Source organism: Phacochoerus africanus, chromosome 3 (genome assembly GCF_016906955.1).
Source record: "Phacochoerus africanus isolate WHEZ1 chromosome 3, ROS_Pafr_v1, whole genome shotgun sequence".
In the NCBI taxonomy this organism is placed as follows: domain Eukaryota; kingdom Metazoa; phylum Chordata; class Mammalia; order Artiodactyla; family Suidae; genus Phacochoerus; species Phacochoerus africanus.
In genome coordinates, this window is record NC_062546.1 from 72,395,990 (window position 1) to 72,422,330 (window position 26,341).

Here is a 26,341-nt window from a genome sequence, read left to right on the forward strand (position 1 = left end):
TTCCACCTGTTTGATCCTCATTGTGTTGGGCAGCTTTTCCATCTGTTGTGTGGTTCAGGAAGGTTGGTGTCTTATTGTTGCAAAAGACTATGTTTGCAGGCTATTTCCAGTTCTCCTTGTTCCCTTTGGATAATGTCCAAGTGGAGAAGGTAGGAAATAACAATTTACTCCCCGATTTCAGTTCTAATTATTGACAAAAGGGATTTGATGTTACAATAATTCTGGGAAGGAATGAGGAGCATCTGAACTATATCAAGAAAGGAACAACATACTTTGGTAATAATAAGGATTTGGTTCAGAGATTGATTATTGATGTGCGGGTGACTGAGCTAATTGTGGCTTGAGTGATGAAATTAATTGTGGCATTTGACAAAATTAGGGATACAATCCTGAGAAGAAAAATTCAGTTAAGGACATGTGCCTTTATACAAAAATGCAAATGTTACTTTAAATCATATTGTCTTTATACAAAAATGCAAATGTTACTTTAAATCATATTTGTAACTCTATGTTGTAGATAATAACTGCCATTTATTGAGTGTTCACTGTGTTATTTACACATGTAGCATAGTTGACACTTTAGATGCCTCTGTGTATAATTATCAAGGTAAACATGAAAGGCTCAACAACGGCACATTCTACTTACTGTAAATAACTGATTTTAAAGTATAGGAAACTTTATTTTTTGTCCAATTACGGTGGCTATTAAACCCACTAGAATGTTCTTAAATTCCCAGTTCTATAAATGAAGAATAAAACAATGATGATTATAATAATTATTATAACAATAATTATAATAACAGCCATCCTTTATTGTGTATTTTCTGTTTGCCAAGGACTGCAAATTGTTTCATATACATCATCTCACTTAATCCCCTCAACAGCCCTTGGAACTGAGTGTTATTAGCCAGATTGTTACAGATGAGAAAATTAAATCTCAGACTGGTGTGGTAATTTGCTCTGGATTATAGTTACTAAACGTTGAACTAGGATTTTAACCCTCTTTCCACTAGGTTCTATCATCCATGAAAACCACTTTACTTCATTTATTTTGATAAAATGCACCATTAGAACTATAGTCCTAAATGAATTTATTATTGTTATTCAGTTTCAATAAACATATTCTCTTCTTCTTTGGGTTTTACATACCCCTCTAAAGCAAACTATTTAGTCAAAGAGATCTCTCACCAAATACACTAATATGCTCGACTCTTCTTTGTTAAACATTTTTTACCAGAAATAGATTGTTTTGATACCTACTCGAAATAAGTAGGTATACTTAATTAAGACGTTGGTTTCTGAGGCTTCTCATTCTGGAGAACCATTTCTTGAGCAGTGCTTTTAATTTATAGCTGTGATGCTATTACAATATTCAGAATCATTTATGCTTTTAATATGAATGATTAGACTACCTGTGGTACCTAATAAGAGTAGTTCTCTCTCTCTCTCTCTCTTTTTTTTTTGTCTTTTTTAGGGCTGCACCTGTGGCATCTGGAAGTTCCCAGGCTAAGGGTTGAATCAGAGCTACAGCTGCTGGCTTACTCCACAGCCACAGCAACACAAGATCCAAGCTCCAAGCCAGGTCTGCAACCTACGCAACACCTCACGTCAACTCCAGATCTTTAACCCCCTGAATGAGGCCAGGGGTCTAAGCCACATCCTCATGGATACTAGTTGGGTTTGTAACCCACTGAGACACAACAGGAACTTCATTAGTTCTTAATACCTTTAAATAAGCAACAAAAGACTAGATAATGAAAATTTGGGCTGAACATTTTTCTTTTATGTTATTCTGAAAAGGACTAAGAAGAATAATGCAGATTTGTTTCATTTATGAGAATATAGGAAGAGAGAGGCGATACATAATTAATACTGTTTATAAAATGAAAAAATGCAAACATACGTAGCAACAAGAACACGTCATTTTGAGCAGGTCTTTATAGAACAGACATCCCATATTGTGTTCCTCCTTTTCTATATAGTCATTGCCATGACAATCTGGTATGCTTAGCAGTTGCTGCTGAGTAAGGGAGATGTCTCTTCTAGGAGATCTCTGTGTCAGCCAAAAAAAAACACAACGTTCTCATTTGGGTCTAGAAATAAGACATAATATATGAAATAAACAGAATTTTAGCATTTTTCTTCCCATTGGAGAGGTTTTTATGAGTCACTCTGCCCATTTCTGTGTTAACATTTTTTTTTAAATCAGAAGGAAGTTTTAGAGTCGATTTTTCCTCTTCAAATTAAGATTCTTTCCCATATGATTGAAGACCTTGTCATTTCTAGATGTGACAAAATGTCCACAACTGAATATGAAAACCTGTTATTAAGAATTGAAATTCATTTGGATGAAAGGCATCTAATAACCTAAGCCATGCTTAATTCCATATTTAAAAAAAAACATGATCCTTCATGCCATTTCATAGATCTCTTCTGTAATTTAAAAAAAATGTAACCATTTCTATTCAGCCATGAAAGAGCCATCATTTGCTAATTCCAAAGATATTCTGAGGGACCACCAACTTCTAGAGTCAGAGCATTTCACAGTTGTTGTAGGGAGTTCAGATGAATTATAAGAGGACAAGGTAAAAATAAGTATGAAATAAGGTAAAAAAAAAAAAAGTATTCATGGAATCATCACTAGCTTATGAATGTCCCTGCAGCAGTGACTCAGAATGACTGGGGATTTCACAGGGGTGACTACTAGTAACAATAGATTGAAAGGCAGGAAAGAGGCAATGGACAAGGAGCAGTGAGAGGAGGGGGGAGTGTATTCCAGACTCAAGAATTATAGGCACAAGAGCTGCGGATGGAAAGCAGGAGAGAAAAAGCAAGAGGTTGAACATGAATATGAGTATCAGTAGTCCTTTGAGGGAATAAGTTGATGGGAAAATATAAATGTTGGACAGGGTGGTTTAATTTCAATTTAGTGGGGTTTTTTAGTACTTATTTCAGAGAAGAGATTTATTAGGAAAATCATATAGAGGAGGATAATGTAAAAGTTTTGGGGGAAACTGAATTGGCAGAGGGAGAGGCTGAAACTCATTTTGTCAAGGTGTGAGGTGATAACATTGTACTATAAAAATGGATATTGGAATTCCCATCATGGCTCAGTGGTTAGCAAATCTGACTAGGAACCATGAGGTTGTGGGTTCAACCCCTGGCCTTGCTCAGTGGGTTAAGGATCCAGCGTTGCCGTGAGCTGTGGTGTAGGTTGCAGATGTGGCTCGGGTCCTGCGTTGCTGTGGCTGTGGCTTAGGCTGGCGGCTATAGCTTTGATTAGACCCCTAGCCTGGGAACCTCCATATGCCGTGGGAGCAGCCCAAGAAATGGCAAAAAAAGACAGGAAAAAAAAAAAGAGAGTTGTGGGCTGGATGTTCATCCTGTCTTCCCCAAATGGGCCCCAGGTGCCTTGGCTGTGGGAAGTAGAGGGATGCAAAATTTGGGAAGCAGGGACAGGTTGCCTGTGACCTTCATACCTTTAACAACAACAGTAACAACAACAAAAATGGATATTATCAAACAAACCTTAAATTATCTGTATAGGAAAAATGATGGCAGTCGGTAATGAGTTGATTGGCAGGATGAATTTGGATGTAGCCTCCTTGTGTTCAGAAATGTGTCAGGCTTGAGTCCTGGAATATTGGAAGGACAAGCTCAGGTCCATCCCAAAGAGGAGCTAGGTCATTGATGCTGTGTTTGGCAAAGCAGCAGTTCAGTGTTTAATATGAGAGATGAGTTGTCATTGGAAGAACCAAGTGAAGATGCTGTGTATTCACCTCATTATATAAATGGTAAAATAATTTATAGTAAGTGGGGATAAAATGTTTAGATTCATGAGAGGTGATCTAGGTTTGGAGTCAATTCAGAATAATAGCTTTTTAAATTACATGCCACCCCTAATTCTACACATGAGGAATACAGGGTAAACAAAGCCATGAGCTCTGCCCTTGTGGAACTTACAACATAGCAGAAGTGAGTAGGTAAAACTCTGGACATAGGATAGATCCAAAAGGAGGGCCCACATCATAGGAAAGGAGCAGTAGACTTTTGTTAGAGATTTGAGATGAATGACTACATTTGCAGAGTAGGAGGAAAAACAAGAATGAATAAAGATTCTACAAAAGAGAAATTTAAATGTTAAAGAGAGAACTAGATGTTGCTTTTAGTATTGTTTGAAACATCAATAAGTTGGAACCAATTTAATCCTTTCATAGGAGGATTTATTTAAAATTGTGAAATATAAGATAAACATTATTCAATGAGATATCTACATATACTGATAGAGATAGATGTCTATTAATATATTTAGTGAAAATAAAAAGTGCAGAATGACTGATACCAATCTCACATTTATAAAATAAGGAAAGTTTATATAAGAATACTGTCAACAAATATAATTTCTTGCATATGCATAAGAATAGGTTTTGGAGCCTACTCACCAAACATTTGTTTATAGTGTTTACACACGAGGAGTCGAATCAGGAGGAGTGAGAAACAGGGGCTTTCCATGCATATTTCACATATTTCTGAATTATTTTTATGTTATTATTACAGGCATACATTATTTTAACCATTGAATTTTGTATTGAAATAATTGCAGATTGATGTTCAGTTGTAGGAAATAATAGAGAGTACCCTCCTGTGACCCTGATGTTACAAATCTGGGATTTTCTGTTCTTGTCCCACAGATCCCTGAGGTTCAGTTCTTTCTTATTTTTTATTTTTTGTCAGTTGTCTCACTTGTTCTCACTGGCTAAATTCTGTTTACCTCAAAAATATGGATTCTAGTCTCTATAATACCCTCTCTATATTTACCCCATCCAGTGAATTTTTACATTTCTATTCTTATATTTTTCAGTACTGTTTTTTCCACCTGATAGATGCTGAATTTGAACATGTGAGAATCTGACTCAGCTTCCTGGCAGGCAGGGTAAAAGAGGAAACAAGAACCATGCATCTTCCTATATGAGAAGCAGAGACACAACAGTTCCTGGTGATGTCAGAGAATTTCCTAGACTTCTCCCTTGGAAAATTTTTCTCACCTAGGAGGTGGGCTGCATGGGTAGCTCTCAGGATCAGCAGCAAGCAGTTTTGAATGTACTTTCTGCACATCTCTTGGAGGGAAATGTTATAATCTGAAAGAAAATCTAAATGATTCACCAGTTTCAAATTACAGCCCGAATTACCACATTTGACAAGGAGAAACTTTATTACAGAGAGAAACAGAAGGACTTAGTAATGAATTGGAGGAGAGAGTTTAGTTCCACAGAACTTCCCAGGTCTAAGAGGAAGTAATTACATATTATGAAGGCTTAGAAGTATGTGCAACAGTGACTGCTGCCTAAGTAACATCCCAAGAGTGGAGAAGACCCAATTCATCTTAATTAAGACACTTCATGGCCTATCAGTTACTTGAGTCATGGATGTCTACAGGCTTCCTGGAGAAAGTTGTCAAGAAAGAGAGTTCATTGACAAGTTAGACAGCTGAATGAAATCACTGTGTACAATATCTGGGAGGAGTGGAAACCATTGCTGAAGAGAAACACTCTGGGGCAGGGGAGGGGGTTTTAAGCTTTTAGCAGTAGGGTGGGGAGGTTTAGTGCTGTGAGACCTAGTGGGAAAAATGATTCGTTGAATATAGTTTTCACTGGGTGGCCTGCTGTATTGAATGAATGGGATGATTTAACTGAGGAGGTCATTAGTTTGTAGTCTCAATACACTGAAACCAAGCAAGGATTGCTTCTAAGAAAACAGAGTATGGTCAGTATGCAGGAGACAATATAAGAAACATGAGAATTAAGGGGGATCTGGGTGGGAATTGGTGTTATTAAAGGGCATTTTCATCCAAGAAAATAAAAGAATAGAAGCAAACTTGTAAGAGAAATAACAGAAGGTGAGAAAGGAGGGACATAGCTAATATTCTAAGATAAATTTTGATCTGTGAAAAGTCACCTAGAAATAGTACATTATTGGAACTATTCTTGTTGACAAATGGTGTCAGGTAAAAAGGATAACTTAAAAATGCCCAAGACATATATGAAAAAATTGTGGACAAGCCAATTGGATCATAGGCTTTAGGGAGGAAATAGACCGTGAGAACACAGATTTCTCAAAAAGAGACAAGGTGGAAGACCTAGAGCTCCAATAGACTTTGGATTTTGAAAGGCAGACATCTCTCCCTCTGCTATTAAAAGGAAAGATGAGAATATGAATGTACAGATGGCATGAAACCCTGATATGCATAAATTAGAATTTTATTTTTCTATAACAGTTTCAATGCAATGGCCCATTTCAATATGGCGATAGAAATCTCAAGCACTTCAAGATCCTCTGTCTTCCATCTTGCCAGTCCTCATTCCTCCCAGGCCACTGCTGAGGGAATCCCTTGCCTCTATCAGTCTGCCAGCTACTTTGTGATTTTTTTCTATGACATTCAAGGAAACCGTGATTCCATGTTTATGCCGTCCATGGCTTAGGAGTCTGTCACTTATGTCTGAGTAGCCTACCAGGTGCCTAGATACACACCCGCAGACATTCACTCTCTGGAGTCCTGCTTCTTCCTTGGGCTTCTCACCCAGGAAGTGCAGTGCATGGCCTCTGGGACTCCCAGTTCTATTCTCTTCAACTCCACTCCATCAGTCTCACACTGACATGGAGCGGGAGGACCATACTACACCCGTGTGGCATTTTGATTAAATACATGTACCTGTCTGACGTCCTTACCATTCCTACAAGGCCTTTTGCTCCTGTGATCAGCCAAGAAGACTGACCCCTTTTTCACTGGGCAGCGGGGGCGGGTGTGCTTTTCCTCGGGCTAATGCCTTCCCTGAAGCAATGGACATAAAATGTCATATTTTCTTGAATCTGTTAGTGTTGAAGGGTAATGCAGTAAATTGGTTAACCTTTCTAAAATACTAAAATACCACAAATACCAAAGATGAAGAGAATGAGAGTTTACTGTATAGCTACAGGGCACCAGGCATTTTTTCATCCATAATAACTAACATTTTAAATGTGGGTATTATTGTTACCCCATTCTAAGGATAAAGAAACTGAGGTTGTGTAACATACAAATAATCATATCGCTGGTCAGTGGCAGAGCCACTTGTCTCTGAATTGACCCTTCGCTCTCCCTCTTAAAGTAAAGTTAAAGGGCAGAATGCAGTGTGGACAACATTCAGGGAAAGCCACAGTGGGTATTCTTGGCTTTAGTCACCTATAAATAAATAATGGTGGGGAGCACTGGTAGAGTTAGAGAGGCACTAGTAGTGGCAGATGGAGAGAGAGGTTGAGAAGTTAATGGCTCATAAGACTATTGGTTGAATTCTATTCAAAAAGCACTATTTTAAAAACAGAAGCAGCACATGTGTCAGGAAACCAAAACTAATCATTGTTGTCCAGCATATAGAGAGGAGTGAAAAGTTTATGGCCCCAGAAAGGATAGTGGAGAAGTAACCACCACAGCTAACACAGGGTGGTAAATAGAAGCCTGATGTTTTAGAATAAGGAAAACGTCACTGAATTTGGAAGTAAAGTGGTGCTTCATAATGAGGAAGTAAGGATGGTTAACAGAGTATCAGAAAATGTGAATATTTTGAAATCATGGTATTGGAGAGATCATAGTTCCATGTTACTTCCCTAATCATATTGCCCTCTCTCATCCAATGGGTTTTAACCTCAGGTAGCTATCTAAGAAATGTCCATTGCTTCATAGTCTAGAAACAAAACCACGGACTGAAGGTACCAGCTCTCTTTTCCTTCTCCTTACATGTAAGAAGAAAGAAAAGGAAAAGTCAGAGACTATACAGACGAAAGAATAAGACATTGGAGTGATGACACATGATTTCAAATGCATACTTAGTCTCTTCTGTGTGATCTTAAATGAAGGAATAGTAATATTTGTATGACCACTTGGTTGAGAGGCTTAGTTAAGATCATGATCAGGTTCCTATTAGGGGATCCTGAGCATAGTAGGAGCTTTATAAGTGTAATTCATTTTTCCTACACCTTTATTCATTCAACAGATATTTTTAGAGCAGCTGATTTTGTGCCACAGATGATGTATTAGTCAGCCTAGGGCACATTATGCTGCAATAATGAAGACCCCTCCCCCCATCTCAGTTGCTTAAACATGACAAAAGTTTAATTCTCTCACTATCTTAAAGTGTGCTGCATGTTTATGGCTTTAAAGGGCAACTCTTCTCCATGTATCAATCCAGACCAGTTCACTCTTTTAACCTAACCATCTTAATGTAAGACCTCCACAAGGATCATTCAACAGAGAAAGTGCTGTCCAGTACTGCTCTTAGATAATTTTACCTGGAAGTGACACACATCAATCAACTTGCAATCCATTGGTCAGAACTAGTTCTTGCAGCCTTCCCTACTTCAAGGGAATGAACATGGAGATTTCCATGTGTCCATAAAAAGAGAACTGGATATTGATAAACACAGGTAATGTCTTCCACTGGCAAGGAACTGGGTGCATAATAGTGAACAAAGTAGGCATCATTTATCTTTCCCTCATGGACCTCTCAATCCAGAGTGACATGCTGCTGGGAAAGATATGGTATCAAAAGAGAGCCAGGTTTCTGCCCAGGCAAGGCAAAGAACTAGACCAAAGTGATTGCATTGAATAAGTATAAAGTTATGTGGGAAAACAGGAAAGAGTAACAGTTGAGTAGAAATGACAAGTATGGAGAACTTAGCAATCCTCAATAAATATTTACTGAATGAATGTTAAGTGAGGAATAAGGAGAAATTTAGCTCTAAAAAACTAAATGGGAAAGATGACAGAGAGAGAACAGATACAGGAAGAAAAAACACATGGAAACAGTTTATGCTTTTCAAATGTTCTGAATAATATTTGGGAATAAAAGCTGTTCTTGCTATATCTGCTGCTTCCAGTAAGCCTGAAATATTCTGCGCTGGTCTCTTCTGCCATAGTTGGGCTGTGGAGGAATGGGTTCCCAGCCAGACTGTCTCATTCTTACCTAGTCAAGAATGTGGGGATTGTTGGGAGTCTTGGACTCTGACTCATCTTCTAAAATGTTTTATGATAAATCAAGTTTGTTTGATGGACAGCTGTCAAATATAGAAGTGTCACAGGAAATGAATGATGCCACTATAAATACTGAAAATGCCACAGAGTTAAGCAAAAATCCTTACGAATACAATCTTTTTGGAAGAGTGTTAGAGGGTATTCCTTAAAGCATTAAAATTTTGATTTATATAAAAATGTTTATGAAAAGAATGATAGAAAACATGGGGGGAAAAAAGAACAGGTTATCTGTAAGGTAACCACTACAGATAAACCCTGGTAACATTTTGATATAGTTCACCCCAAACTTTTTCCTAAGCACATACATCCATTTGTCTTACAAAAATAGATCTTAAAATAAGTATTACCCTGTTACCTACCTCCCTTTTACTTAAGAGTATTTCTTGAATATATTTCCATGTTAAAAAATATACTAATACAAAATTATTTTTCATGACTGTATGGTATTATATCATATGTATATGTCAAAGTATATTTCTTTATCATCCTATTAGGTTGTTTGCAGATGGTTGCCATTATAAACAATGCTGATATGAGCATACTCTGGCTGGATTTCTGTGAATCTCTTTAATTATTTCACAGGGTAACTTTTATAAATTATGATTACTGTGACAAAAGTTACATACAGTTTAAGGCTTATTGTGTGCATTAACAAATTGCCCTCTAAAATATTGCTTCAGTTTACATTCTTCCCAGAAGTGGATGAGAGCAGAAGAGTGTTTAGGAACCTGTAAGTCTACAAATGTGGTTATAGAGAATTGACTATACTATTAAATGTGTGTTTAGTCCTAACAGCTATTATCAAAAAAGTTCACTCAATGTATTATTTTTTAAGTCTCCCATTCTTTATTTCATGCCTTATGTGAAAATCGTGTGAGAACTTCACACTAGATTTCTTAGAAAGGAGTTTAAGGTGGATTCACATATTCTGCTGAATAGGTTCATTAATATCACAAGTATTAGGATAAGATCCATGGGGTGATCTATTGGATATCTGCAATGAGTTCCCCTCTTGACAAAATGTATTGAATGCTGCCGCTCATATATCCGTGTCTTGATATATGGCTGTGGCTAGATACTCATGCACATCTTTAATGATTCTCTGAATATTAGGCAACTTCCCTTTTGTCTAAAGAGAAAACCAAGAAAATTTTTCAGCTAAATTGACTAAACTTTGAGGGATGTAGATGAACTAGCCAAGTGTGTCCTTATAATATGTAGGTAATCTGCTAATTTAGACATGACGAATACTTTAAAGCACATATCATGTAGAATATTTTTAGAAGTATTGCTCTTTTCTCAACTTTATATTCATGAAGCAGTTTTACTCCAACTCCCCCTCCCATGCATTCTTGACATCAGAATGGTACCACCTTTCCCGGCAGCTGACATGTTTCCGCCACCAGTGAGATGGAATCTGGAATTCCGTCTAAGCAGTTTGGGGTGCAAGATTGTGAAACTGTGTTTGATGCCATCACTGGAAATCTTTTCTCCAGCTATAAAAACCCACATACTACTCATGATCCCGGGTAACCACTTACTCTATTACTTTTTTTAGTGATCTTTAAAATACTTGTTTTCAACAACATTTTGAATTATTAGATCATGTCTCCCCAAATAATTACTCAGTATTAAATTCTCTAGCTTCTGTTTTTACCAGGCCCCTCAAGTGAATGACTGCTAAAACTGTCCAAAACCTCTCACCAGTTGACATCTCAGGCTAATGCAACTTCCCTAAACTGTACTTTGTTGGAAATAAAATAATTGAGAGAATGCCCAGTATTATGAGACACTTTATGAAGACTTTAGATAAAATGTCTCTTTTTCTGAGGGATAATTATGGGGAAGAAAAATATCACCTTACATCCATTCATATATTATTGTTTAAACGAAAAGAGAAGGGATTCATACAAATCGCTTTTGTGTTCTTATGCAAAGTGACTATTGAATATAAAGGCTTTGTCCACCTATAAAAAAAAATCTTAAGAATACAGTGGGATTGTCATGCATTTATCTTATGTAGAAACACTGAAAATATTGGTTCATAAAGCTTGCCGCTTTGAAAATATTCACTGTGGAATCTTTTAAGAACTACAGCTTCTACCTGATTAAACCTCCTTGCAAACCCAAACTGCATCTACTTTTACTTTAATACAAAACAAGCAAACCAACAAACAAACAAGCAGGGAAATATTTAGAACATTCTCTTGGGGGTCTATAGCCAAAATTTTTGAAGCTCAAAAATGAAAATTTCGAGAATTGAATGGCTAGATTTCCCCATAGTGTTATTCCCTATTTAAAGTATGTTATATTGTTTCCATTCCTTTCATCTAAGTATTTCCAAGAGAATCAGACTAAAATAACATATATTACAGATTAGGTGGCAGCTTGTTGATTGATAGGGTTGAAGATAGCATATGGTGTATTCTTTAAACTGTTGTGAGTCTTTGTTCTTGCCCACAGCAGTAGTATATGAGAGAATTACCCAAAAACTTCCCAGTGGTACATGTATGTAATACCCATCATCTTAAAAAGCAATGAACACTTTGCCACTGCATTCTTCATTATTCGAAGCAAATCAAACTAAGAGATACAGAGCTTAAAATAAATTTTACAGAACTCTAATTCTATAAGATCTTACAATTCCATGAGATTATAAATGCCATTTTAAAATGTTAATCAGAAGATGCATTTGTTTTAATTCTTGATACTGAAAATATTGACTGAATTGTGAATTAACACATTTAGGGTTGCAGATGTCATTTTTCATGAGATTTCTTGAATGATGTAATTTTCATATTTCATATAGCAGTTTGATCAATTTACAGATTTATTTTACATAATTAGTTGGTAAATGAGGAATTCAATTGCTGATATATCACTATTTCTCTGTAATAAAGAAAATAAGTTTAAATTCTGAATTATAAATAAAAAAAACAAATATTTTGAAGACATCTGGTCCACATCTGTCTGAAATAAGATAATTTAAAACAGTGTAATTAAATTCAAGAAATAGCTGAAATATTCACACCTTAGAATGTAAAAAATAACTCATTCCATTTTAATTTGATTTCTTGAATTGATGATTTTTAAAAAAACTTTAGTGTCCTTTAGCCTCTCATTCCCTCATTATGGAGAAGACTGAAAAGCTAAACAAACAAAAAATAATCCATGTTTTTCAAAGCTTCTACTAAATGAAGAATTATCTTTATTACTCTTCTTTTATGTGTTGACTAACCTCCACTCCTAAGTTAATACTCAGCGGACTTAGACCCAGGCCTACCCCCTTTTGATGTATTTATAATTCTCCATTCAATTATTTAAAATGAGAGATTAGTGAGAGAGTCTGTAATCTCACACCCTAAATTGTGTGTTCCTTGTGGGCACAAAGAGCCTCAGTAAATGTGAGAGGGAGGTATTCAGGCTCATGGAAATGAAAAGCATCTTTGGTACGTTCACATGATCAGTAGAGAATCGTCCTTTGAAGACTGGTCTTTTCTTTTGTTAAAAACCTGTGTTAAGTGGAAAATTAACCATTTTAGGAGAAGGGAAAATGCACTAGACTTTCTATAGTCTAACCAAAAAAAAAAAAGTGAAAAACATGATAGATTTCTCCTTTAATAGAAAGCTGCAGAGCCTTAAGTCTTAATAGGACTGAGTTTTGATCCATGGTAGAAAACTTGTATTCTTAAAACACTCAATGCTAAGGCTACAGAAGAAGGGTGGGGGGAAATGCTCTACTTGGATGCCAGAGGCTCTCCTAACCAGCAATAGACCATGAGAGGAATTGATACTGTGAAAAGTGAAAACACTTTTCTTAACACATACCCGAAGGTCTCACAAGTTATATTTTGTGTGTTTATTTCCAGGGAGCATGATAAAGATCCAGAGAGTTTTTTTAAGGTATTGATGCATCTTAAGGACTTGGGACTCAACTTCCACGTATCTGTCCTTGGAGAAACCTTCTCAGATGTCCCAGGTACCTCTTTTGAATTTTATGGTGTGTATTTTTATAGATGACAGAAGCTATACAACTTAAGTATTAATTTCCATGTTTCCCTTTGTTAGAATAATCAAGATGAGCACTGTTAACCAAAAGATTATACGACGACATTAAAGTGTGATTCAATTAAAAAAATACTTAAGTAAGCATTCTTTGATTTAAGTTGAGAACATGAAGTCATCTCTTTTATCAAATATAGTTTATACAGTGCAGCTTGATGTAAATAAAATATATTGCTTTAGGCATCTTAACACTTAAGGAAAGTGGGAATTTGTAATTGGATATACAACCTCTCACCTCTGGGGTCACTGGTTTGAATCCTACTCACATTGGTAATGGCTGAAATACATTACCATCTGTTAGGTGGCCTGTGTAAAGCATTTTGGCATCAAACTTGTAATGTGGAGTAGACACACATCATAGCTGTCATTGGTCCATGCTTTTTTTTTTTTTTTTTGTCTTTCTGCCTTTTCTAGGGCCGCTCCCTCAACATACTGAGGTTCCCAGGCTAGGGGTTTAATCTGAGCTATGGCCGCTGGCCTATGCCAGAGTCACAGCAACATGGGATCCAAGCTGCGTCTATGACCTACACCACAGCTCACGGCAACGCTGGATCTTTAACCCACTGAGCAAGGCCAGGGATCAAACCCACAACCTCAAGGATCCTAGTCAGATTCATTAACCACTGAGCCATGATGGGAACTCCAGTCCATGACTTTTTTACTGAACTTGTGGAAACAAACACAAGTGTGAAGCTGATAGAGAAGATCTTCTCTCTGCAATGCCACATGGAGCCTTTTCAGAGCCATTCCCTTCTCCCTGCATCCTCACTGGGCACATTCAGGTCAGTCAGATGAGCATCCTGACGACTGTCCTAAGCACTCGATTGCTTATATTTTTCAAACTTGAGGTGTTCAGCTTTTTTGTAAACTGCAAATACACACACAAGAAAATTTCAGAAATGACCTCTGTCACCATGCTGTATGACTCTTAAGGATCACTTTAAGTTTATCCTCGCTTTACAAGTACTTCTTAATTCTGGGACAAGGTGGAGAAGTACGTCCAGCTAGTACCTCAGTAACTCATCTGATATGGCTCATCCTCTGCCCCCTGCACGTACGGACACCACCCCATTTTTCAGTCCCTCTAAGATTCCAAGCTTCTTTAGACCTTTGTACATTTGCCAATTTGTATTTTATTTGTTTGATCTCAGCTCAGGGCGTTTTCTTTCAGTGTGAAGCTTTGTCATGGTCTCGTACACCCCGTACTTTACCTCGTGGTGCTTACCACAGTTTTAATCATAAAATTATATGTAATTTCTTATCTCATTTACACACACACACATAAGAATGCAGGTGATGGGAGGACAAGGATATCTTGTTCATCACTGTACCTCAAAGCCTTCCTCAGTGTCTGGCACAAGGCTGGAACTTGATGAATATTTGTTGGATAAAACAGGTAAAAATAATATGAACTCCCTGCTCTCAAGCAATTTACAGTTTTCTTAAAGAGGAAACACTTTTGTGTAAGCATGGGAAACACAGAATAATATAATTATGTATTAGTACTGACACATATGGCTTAGAGTAGAATGTTAATTGAAGAGCTGATGGGATATTCCAAAAGTGGAAATGACATGGCAAAACATATAGAAGCAAATATTTTTGATATTGTACTTAGAACAATTTCAGTGATTAATGCTAGGAGGTCACTATTCTATGTAGAATAGAAGATTCTGCATGCAAAACATAATAAGTAAGAAATACTTACATAGGCAGGGTAGAGCAAAGTATGGAAGGTAACCAAAGCAGATTAGGTAAAGGTAAAAAAATAGGGAGCCTTAACAAATCCGACCAGGAACGATGAGGTTGCAGGTTTGATCCCTGGCCGTGCTCAGTGGGTTTAGGATCTGGCGTTGCCATGAGCTGTGGTGTAAGTCGCAGACGCAACTCAGATCTGGCGTTGCTGTGGCTGTGGCGTAGGCCGGTGGCTATAGCTTCGATTAGACCCCTAGCCTGGGAACTCCATGTGCCACAGGTGTGGCCCTAGAAAAGACAAAAAAAAAAAAGGGAGCCTTGATCTTGAACTGGAAAGAAATATGATGAAACATGTATTTTAGGAAGATTCATCTTGAAGTGATATGGAGGCAGAATCACAGTAAGACTCTACTGAAGTAATCCAACTGTGATTCTGTGAGGTGGTGGTAGAGAGATTAGTGAGAGAGCTGTGAGAGAGAGAGATTCTCAAAGAAAACACAGAAAAGAGGAATTCCCATCATGGCTCAGCAGTTAACAAACCTGACTAATATCCATGAGGACGTGGGTTTGATCTCTGGCCTTGCTCAGTGGGTTAAGGATCTGGCATTGCCATGAGCTGTGGTATAGGTTGCAGACACAGCTTGGATCTTGTGCTTCTGCGCTGTTGTGTAGGCTGATGACTACACCTAGGATTTAACCCCTAACCTGGGAACTTCCATATGCTGTCGGTGTGGCCCTAAATAGACAAAGAAAAAAAAAAAAAAGAAGAAAAGAAAGAAAACACAGAAAAGAATTTGGTAGAAGGATGGCTATAGAGAGAGAAGGAAGAAAAAAAGTCAGTTCAATTGCAGAGCTGATGAGTTCAGTTTTGTTTGTGCCAGTTTTGAGGTATTTGTGGATGAACTGAGGAAAGTGGCTGGAGAATATCCCTAAGCAGAAGGCCAGCTTTCTTCTTGGGTATTTTTAAGCCACCACTACAAAGAAGACTGGGTTTTTACTCAAAGAGCCATGTTCCTGGGATCACAGTTCTCCCTTCCCACTCGTGAACACTGAGCTACTTTGAGCAGCCTGGGGGGTTGAAAATGCGATGGGTGGAAATTAGTGGGCCCAAGAACTGAGCGCTCAGAAATTACAGGCTCAGTCTTTTATTGGCTAGACCTCAACACATACTTATTGAGCACTGTGGAAGGGGCATTCCATAATGAACAGGACTCAGTCTGTACCTCTGGGAGCCCTGCCTTGGGGAGACATATATAATTAACAGGTACCTAGGATGCTATGGAATCACTCTGGGATGTTATGGAAGGCCAAAGAAAGGGTCCTATTCCCTACGTACACATTTCTTTTACATCCGGTCTCAACAGGGACTCCTTTCTGCTTTGGGCTCTGGCCCATCTCTGTCATTTCAAATGTGAATCAACTCTCTTTAAGGCTGCAGCCCTTCACTGGCATGTAGGAGGAGCCCAAGTTGTTGACTGGATGAATGAGCCTGATAGCTTTTCAGGCTGTGTTCCTAGAAGACCGCCTTGCCAAGTCTTTACTCCAAAGTTTTCCTAACAAGTCCTTCTGGATACTTCAGCCATTTGTATCACTTGTTCTGGTTTAACAAACACTAATATAGAACTTGCTGTATTTCAGGCATTATTTTAAGCTATTTAGAAATATTCACTCTTTTAACTTCTTAAAAGGACTTGTTTATTTATTTATTTATTTTATTTTTTTGTCTTTTTGCCTTTTTGCCTTTTCTAGGGCCGCTCCTGCAGCATATGGAGTTCCCAGGCTAGGGGTCTAATCGGAGCTGTAGCCACCGGCCTACACCAGAGCCACAGCAACGCCAGATCTGAGTTGCGTCTGCGACTTACATCACAGCTCACGGCAACGCCAGATCCTAAACCCACTGAGCAAGGGCAGGGATCAAACTCGCAACCTCATGGTTTCTAGTCGGATTCGCTAACCACTGCGCCACGACGGGAACTCCTTAAAAGGACTTGTTTAATATTACTATCTCTATTTTTCTTTGGTGGGGAAACTGAGGCACAGAGAAATCGAGGTCGCATAGCTGGGTAGGACTTTTAACCACTACGCTCTGCTGCCTTTCCATTTTCTTTTCAGTTCTTTGCCTGTTGTGTCTTCTAGGTGCTACATTAGCATATCTAAACCGCATACTACCGTAAACCAACTTATATACTGGGCAGTATCAGCCAGAAGAATAACTATTAACATTTGTGAGGATGTGGTTTTCTTGTAAATAATTGCAATAAGAGTTGTTATTATCCTGTTAAGTGCTACCGTTTGTTGAAAGTTTCTTATTTGGTCCTTTACCAAGTTATTTCATGTAATGCTCATGATAGATAATCCTAGAGTAGGTATTATTATCCCATTTGATAGATGGAAAAACTGAGAATTTGAAGGCTTAAATCACTTTGACTACACTGCTCAGGAATCAAGTTTTGCTTTTTCACATACAGCCCTAGATGTATTAGAAAACCTAAAAAGGTTTAGTACATGTCTGCAGGACAGTTAATTACCCTTTTTGTTCCTTGAGGCACAATTTACATATAACATTGCATAAATTTAAGGTGTACAGTGTGACAACTTGATACATTTATATACTGTAATATGATTACCAGTGTAGCTTTAGCTAAGGCCTCCTCTCTCACATCACATAATTATTTCTTTTTGGGGGTTAGCAATTTTGAAAAGTATAATACAGCACTGTTGATTATAATCACTATGCTGTACTTTTAATCTCCAGGACTTATTCTTACGCTAGTTGCAAGTTTGTACATTAATTACTCTTTATCCAAGTTCTTTCTTCTCTCTCCACAGAGCTTGTAGGGAAAGGTAGCATATCTAATGCCAATGAATTTTATTGCCCTTTTTGATAATGTAAACAATCTCCATTAAATTTCTTTTGAAAATGTTAAACCTATAATAGAGCAACTTTGCAGACTCTCCATACTGTTGGTTATTTTCAAGTTATGTTGATATAAAGTTTTTATCATCCTTTTTCTGCATAGCATGGTAGATTAAGGTTATCAATTCTAGCTTATAGCTACATAGTTTGTAGCTCTTTTGTATCATCCTTTCATTTTGTAAAAGAGGAGTGAGATCTAGGAGTGACCATTCCAAATTCTCAAAGCTGACAGTGGCCAGGTTAGGATAGAACCTGGGAGTTGATTCCCTCATCTCTACTCCCTTCCATATGTGTTTAATAAATGCTTTTTATTCCTCCTTGCCCCCTTTTTTAGGGCTGCATCCTCAGCATACGGAAGTTGAATAGGAGCTACAGCTGCCAGCCTGAGCCACAGCCACAACACCACCAGATCCAAGCCATGTCTGCAACCTACAGTACAGCTCATGGCCATGCCCGATCCTTAACCCACTGAGTGAGGCAAGGGATCAAACCTGCATCCTCACAGATACTAGTCAGATTCATTTCCACTGAACTATGACAGGAACTCCAATAAATGCTTTTAAAATATATGCTTTATGCCCAGCACTTAACTAGGTATTTAGAATAAAATGGTGAGTTAAATAAACATCTTCTGTGATGCTTGCAACTTGTAGTCCAACGCCAGTGCTTTCTTCCCCAGTTACCAAAGCACTTAGCATGTACCAGGGACTGTTCAAAGCCCTTTGACATTGCTATATTTAGTCTTCCCAACAGCCCTATGAATTAGGCACTTTTGTGACTACCATTTCATAGCTTATAAAAGAAAGAAACAGGGAGGTTGAGTCACTTGCCCGAAATCACCCATCCATCCAATTATCAATTCACAATTCAAACCATGTCATCCTCTGTGCCATTATACTCTACCTGGAAGTCCACAAAATCATCCCTCTTTTACAGGTAAGAAAGCAGGAGGTAATAATGGTGGAAAACCCTGGCTACTCATATGAAATTATTTTTACTTTCTCTAATAATCACTTTGTAAATGGAAAGTTTATTTTTGGGGAGGGTGCTTATTTATTATATATATATGTATATATATATATATATATAATTTCCAGAATACATTATTTTTTTTGTACTGTACAGCATGGTGCCCCAGTTACACATACATGTACACATTCTTTTTTCTCACATTATTATTCTCCATCATAAGTGACTAGACATAGTTCCTAGTGCTACACAGCAGGATCTCATTGCTAATCCATTCCAAAGGCAGTAGTCTACATATATTAACCCCAAGCTCCCAATCCATCCCACTCCCTCCCCCCTCCCCCTTGGCAACCACAAGTCTCTTCTCCAAGTTTATGATTTTCTTTTCTGGGGAAAGGTTCATTTGTGCCCTATATTAGATTCCAGATATAAGTGATATCATATGGCATTTGTTTTTCTCTTTCTGACTTACTTCACTCAGGATGAGAGTCTCTAGTTCCATCCATGTTGCCACAAATGGCATTATTTGTTTTTTTTTTATGGCTGAGTAGTAGTCCATTGTGTATATATACCACATCTTCCTAATCCAATCATCTATCAATGGACATTTGGGTTGTTTCTATGTCTTGGCTATTGTGAATAGTGCTGCAATGAACATGCAGGTGCATGTGTCTTTTTCAAGGAAAGTTTTGTTCTGATATATGACCAAGAGTGGGATTGCTGGGTGATATGGTAGGTCTATATTTAGTTTTCTAAGGTACCTCCATACTGTTCTCCATAGCGGTTGTACCAGCTTAGATTCCCACCAACAGTGCAGGAGTGTTCCCTTGTCTCCACACCCCCTCCAGTGCTTGTTATTTGTGGACTTCTTAATGATGGCCATTCTGACTGGTGTGAGGTGGTATCTCATGGTAGTTTTGATTTGCATTTCTCTAAGAATCAGGGATGTTGAGCATTTTTTCATGTACTTCTTGGCCATCTGTATATCTTCCTTGGAGAAATGTCTATTCAGGTCTTTTGCCCATTTTTCAATTAGGTTGTTGGAAAGTTTAAAAGCAAATAAAAATGCCCATGAACCTCAAATTCATTTCCTAAATATACCACTCCTTAAGTATTAAAGTAAACTCTCTCTTCTTTCTGCAATCTGTCTTTATCACAAGAAAGGTGTCAAAAACAATATGACATGGAAAAATATTCCAAATAATACTTGGCATATATTTTCTTTTCAATAAATACTGTTTGAATGAATGCAAGAGTGAGTTCGATATAACAAATAATATAGCTTACATATCATATCAAGTATTAAAAAACATATCTTGAAATGATTTCCAAATATTAGAGCATTTAGTGAATGAAAATCGAGAACCCTAAGACTGATGGAAGTTCTAAATTGTTTCTATATTACATTTTCTGTTTTCATATAAATGACCCTGATTTAACCTAAATCTGTTTTTCAATCTTTTCTCATCTTTCAGCTCTTAGATCAGTCAGAATAAGCTAAATTATGCTAAACTAACAACCTTAAAATCTCAGTGGCTTAAAACACTTTACACTTTTTTTTTTTATTTATGCTATATGTTTAATGCGGGTGGCAGCAGTGTCACTCTTGGACCCAAGCCTATGGAAAGACCCAAGCAACCACCATCGCAAACATTGCCAGATACTGTGCCAGATGGGAGAGAAAGCTAGGAGGGTTTTTCATTAGCAGTTTGTTACTTTGGCCTAAAAGTGACATAGCATTCCACTTTACTCAGAACTTGCTGCAAGTCACTGCCCAGCCATGTTGGGGGTAGGGGGGCAGGAAATGCAGTCCTGCATTTAGCCCAGAATGGGGGCAAGCAGAAATAGTTGATGAAAAACACTATTGACCACCATTGCTCTTTAATATGCATCATGATCTGTGGTGCTCATCAGAGAGAAAACCAAGGCTAAGCAAGATGTCTGCCTTAGTCTGGATGAGTCAATCCCTGTTGAGTAAAGAACTTTGAACAAATATTAGAGTACTGCCCACAGACTTCTTGCTGGAGACAAACTCTGCTATGTCTGAAGACACATATAGCAACTGTGTCCCATTAGGCAGAGTTGATATGAAGCTGAGTTGGTCTCTGCGGGAATGGAGTTAATTACCACTGGTGGTGATGGCGTTTTGGAAAGCTTATAGTGTCAATCGGGAATGGTTTTGCTCTCCACCCCCAGGGGATATTTGGTAATGCCCAAAGACATTTTGGTGGAAACAACTGTTGGAGGGAGGGTGCTATTGGCATCTAGTGGGTAAAGGCCACATATGCTGCTTCACACCTACAGTGCACAGGATGGCCCCACAACAAAGAATAATCCAGCCTAAAATGTCAACAGCACTGAGATTGAGAAACTGATTTATAAAGGAATGAAAGTCAGAAGGTCAGGTTTGGGACTGGTCCTATAGCTTTCTAGGTTAAATTCAGTTAATCTATTTGTGCAATACAAAGGATGAGATGGGAGAGGTAAATAATAAAAATAATAAATTATAATAACCATCCACCCTATCTATTCCTGTGAGGTATATTGAGGATTTCAAGCACAACTGCATAATTTGGGGGAAAGGGCTTTCTAAACAACCCTGCAGTTTTTTATTATAAGACTCATGGACTTCTCTTCAGAGTTTGTATATACAGTGAGTCTTTAATGTGCATTTTGGATCTGAGACATTAATGATGTTGAACCTTGAAAGTTCATTCTTGCCATTATTTTAATTATTTTTAATCCAGAAAATTGAAAGGTCATTCTGCCACCTATAGCATCCGTCAGACTCAATGTTACAAATGAACCAAAAAGCCTAGAAGCTCCTCAATGCAAATATTTTAGCTTTGGCCAGTTCTCATGACGAGGTCACATTGTTAGCCCTTGAGATAGTGGGGTTTTTTTTAAATAAAAAAAATAAAAAAGCAAATGCTTAAGATATTCAACCAATGGAATGTTTTGTGTACTTAATAATTTCTCACAAATGATAATTCTAAACAAAATATTTTTTTTCTATGAACAGCCAAAGGCTTACCTCAGGATTCTCCTCTCTCTACATTGTGGGAGAAGGAGTTTTAAGCTTTAGGCATGGGAAGGGGAGAGCAGAAAGTTTGCAAGGAAAGCAAAAAGCTGAACTATGGTTTGGGCAGACAGAAGTCTTTCTGGTTCACCTTTAATTTGAGGTGAAGAACAGTATGCGAAAAGCTATTGGTTAGTATCTGGCATGACAATGGTTATTACCGTGATCTTGGCATATCCCTGATCCTCCGCTCTGAAGTCAAATGTTGGATAATTATATAATGTTTCCCTCCCTTCCCATCTTCCTTTTTACCCAGATCTCAGCTACAATCTCATTTTCAGCAGAGCAGCAACACTAAGGGGAAATAATAGAAAGGTTCCAGGAATACAAATAACTTACACTGCATTAATATAAAGGTATAAAATTTGGCTACAGGGGAACCCAGCAGAAGGAAAGCTATTAATACATTGATCAATGCTGAATTATAAGGCCTTTATATATGAGATGAAATAAATGTGCCAGTAAGATTAAATAAGCTCATTCTCTCTAAACCGTACCTTTCCCCAAACCTATTCCTTTTCCTTTTATTTTTATTTTTTTAATTGTATCAGTATCTACTCATTCTCCTAACACAGAAGTATTTATTGAGTTCCTGTTGTGGTCTAGCACCACATTGTTGATACCAAGAGGAAATGTGGTTCCCCTCCTCTAGAATCTTACTGGGAAGCAAAAGGATTTTTTTTTTTAATTACATTTCAGTATACCATGCCCTTGTTTATACTGTAACATTATTTAAAATTTTTATATATATTATTTCATAACCCTGACAGCAATCTAGTAACTTAGATAATCAAACAAGCATTACCATCCTCTGTTTATACCTAAGGAAAATTATTTATATTCTTTCCATTGAAATAGCATTGATCTAAGGTAGATCTTCAATAGACAGAGCATCTTTGCATGATTCTTAGAAATAGGCACATAATCACATTCCCAAGGATATGGTGACTGAAGAATCTGGTTTAAACCTAAAGCCTTCTGTCTTCCAGTCTTTTGCTGAAGAAAACAACAAAATTTAATGGCAAAATAGGGATGATTCAAATAAATGTGGCTATATATGCTCCTGACAGGAAAGAAATACTATGATAAGAATGACAACATCTCTTAAGATAATTTATGAATTTAACAATATTCCAGTTAAGATGCCCTAATATTACTTTATGAATCTTCACAGAGTAGTCCTAAAATTCCTACAAAATTAAGAATAAATGGGCATAATACCAAATAAATCACTTACAAAGAAACAATGAGGGAAAACCTGTCCTACCAGATTCAGAACGTCTATAAAGTGGTGACTTTTAAATGAGTATTTACAGATTCACAATCAAGAAGGTAGAAAAAAGGACAAAAATGGAGAATTCAAAAATAAACCCAGCTTTTCTGTAAGTTTAATATTCAACAAACTTAGGATAACAAATTTAATATTCTTATCCTGGCTTTAAAATATAATATTTGCAGTGAAAACAAAAAATGGAATAAAATAACTTCAATGAAATAAAAATGACAAAACAAAATTTCATATAAGTAGTTAAGTATAGATTTTAAATATCTGCTATGGATAAAAGATTGCAAAAGCACCAGTATGGTATAAGTATAGTAACTTCCTGAACTCTTACTCTGTGCCAAGCACAAGGCTAGGGCTTACTCTGGTATCTCATTTTAGATCACAGCAGTCCTCTCAATAGGCATAATTATTCTCTCCAATGGGTGGGTGAAAACACCAAGGCTTAAAGTTAAATTGCCCCAAATCACACAGTTAATATACAATAAAGGTAGTGGTATTCAAAGAAATAAATACTAAATCAAATTTTGGGAATAAAATCTTAAATTTTTCCAGTAATGAAATAAGTGTAAACACAAAGAATTTGAGAGAGCAGTCACATTGACCAAAGCAATAAAAGTAAAGGCATATCCTAACAAAGACCAGCCAACTAATGGGGGAACATCTGTATGTCTGGTGATGACCATATAAATTATTTTTCCTGTACCATATAAGTTACTAGACTCTTTGTCTGACTCAGTAATTTCACCTCAGATGATATATTCCATGAAGAAATTCCAATGCCTTGCTCCCATTGCTACTGCCTCTTTCCCTGTTGTTGCCCCTATCTTCTGGGACCTTGAATCCTACAAAAGTTTCAGATTGGTTTTCAGGCCTCTGAATACTTTGGTATTCATTTAATCTACCTACTGTTGTTGGTTTTCTTTCTAAACTCAGACCATCCAAGATGAGAATCTCAGTAGTATAACTATAATAGGAACACATGTCTCCTAGATTTTCTGCAGGATAAATGTAATTTCCTCTTAGCAAATGAGGTTGTTCAAACTCTGACCCCAACCTAATTCCCCATGAATTCCGGTTCTCTTTTCCGTCTCCTGAGTCCATCTATGCACTTATCCATTTCCATGACTTGTGTTATTTATTGCTTAAATTTCTCTGCCCCTCCCAGCATGGGCACATTCATACCCTTTCTTCCCTTGGCCAATTCCCAACTCCAGGGGTGCTTCTTGTCCTAATCTTCCATTTTTCTTCCCTCCCTAATTGTTCAGAGCACCCTTAGTCATTCTATCATTTTGCAAGTGCATATCACACTGCACTGTGGTCAGTTGTCCCTCAGCTACCATAAAGGGCAGTGGTGAAATTGACCAGAAGACACTTTGTGGGTGAAGAGTACAACTTTTTAGACAGAGACAGTTGCACAGGGCTAGAGTCAACAACACCATTCCCAGTTGGAGAGGCAAGCTCCCCTGGCCCATCTCACTGATACCACAGACAAGGGGGAGGTACCTGTTCAATACCGCAGAAGTTCTCTTTTCCTTACTCAGGAAGGACTTATTAACTCTGCAGCGGCCCTTCCCTCTCAAATGCTTGGGAAACTCACTAGACACAAGTAACTGGTAACAATTCACTCCCATTGCTCTTTTGTGAGATGTGGTCTTTTTCCCATGACTCCCAGACATGCCATTCTGTCAGGCCTAAACTTTAGGCCTGCTTGAAGTCTACTCCTGCAGCTTCTATAAATGGACTATTTATTTTTTATATGGAAACCAGAAAATTCAGTGCAATTCTTAAGGCAAGATCATTTCTCCCTCCTACCAGGAGGAAGACCATGAAGATAATATGTCCTAGAATACAACTCCCAAAACATCTCTCAAGAAGTTGTTCTCAAAAGTTATATCTACAAAAACATTGCTGAGGAAAAAATATTTTTTAATTTTCATAAACTGTCCTCAAAGTTTTTGAGAAAGTGTGCACTTGGGAAAGACACAAGGCAATAGGATAAATTAATTGAATAATGAATAGGAAAAGGTCAAGACATTGATAGGCCAATAGAAAATTAGAAACAGATGCCAATTTTAAAAGCCTGTAAATGTTTATATGACTTGGGTTGATAGATACAAGGTCTTAGAAAGTGGCTGTTTTACATTGCTTTGGTGTTTTATCTTTCTGAATTCCCATAGTTGTATATGGTCATGATTTGGAGTGTGGTATGGTCAAAATAATATTTGCCCCAATAAGGGACTATGATGGAAGGCCTGCCTGTTTTGCAAATTCACGTTTCCTGCAATGACTATCAGAACAGGAGTCTCTGACAGAAAGCAGCACAACAGGAAGTGAATATCTGGATCCAAATAGTGAGCTTTTCCAGCTATATCTCTTCTTTTCTAAATTGTTACATTTGTAAAATGGAAACCATCACAGATATATGGTGCAATGGAATGAACACTATCCTGGAAGTTAGAAGGCTCAGGGTCTAGTTCCAGCTCTCACATTGATTAATCATGTCACCTCTTTTAGTAAGCCTTAGCCTTCTTGTCCACAGAATAATAAAGTCATCCAAAAGAAGTTACAGCTAGAAAGGAAGGTGGAAATTAGGGTGCATCAACTTTTTTTTTTTGTCTTTTTAGGGCCACACCTGAAGCATATGGATGTTCCCAGGCTAGGGGTCAAATCAGAGCTGCAGCTGCCAGCCTATACCACAGCCACAGCAATGCCAGATCCAAGCTGTGTCTCTGACCTACACCACAGCTCATGGCAACGCTGGATCCTTAACCCACTGAGCAAGGCTCATGGATACTAGTCGGGTTCATTAACCACTGAGCCACAATGGGAACTATAGGATGCATCAACTTTTAAAATAGGGTGCACATCACTTCCCCCAAGAATATTTTCATAGAGTGACAGTTTTTGAAATTTTGATTGTAAAAATAATAAGTGTAATAATTATGCTTTTTCAAAAACATGTTTTATTCCTCATCACTCTGATATCTACCTGTAACTCCCAGTCTCAGCTCCCACCTCAGGCAGTTGAAATCCATTGATCCTGGCCAGTCACATCCTTCTGGCCATCCTCATGGGCTGAGTAAAAGTGCTCTCTGCTCCATCCTCTAAGCCTTTGCTAACTTCAACTTCCTAAAGATGATCTCCATGTATCTCATTTTCCCTCCTACCCTTATCAAATTAAGTATAACCTCATTGGTCAGGATTTTCTTATTGTTTCAATGACCTTCCTAGCCTAACTTTAGTCCTTATCCATGAGTGACCTGGGAT

At 37.6% G+C, this 26,341-nt stretch overlaps 1 protein-coding gene across 8 annotated transcripts in view; it reads left to right on the forward strand.

Moving 5' to 3' along the window:
* The window catches only part of GTDC1 (glycosyltransferase like domain containing 1), a 366,669-nt gene that overhangs the window by 324,652 nt on the left and 15,676 nt on the right, over positions 1-26,341 (forward strand). For all 8 annotated transcript variants that reach the window (XM_047771992.1, XM_047771996.1, XM_047771995.1 and 5 more), the window contains one exon: positions 12,934-13,043. In XM_047771992.1, coding sequence (XP_047627948.1) covers positions 12,934-13,043 — 110 coding nt within the window. The remainder of the gene's footprint in view (positions 1-12,933; positions 13,044-26,341) is intronic.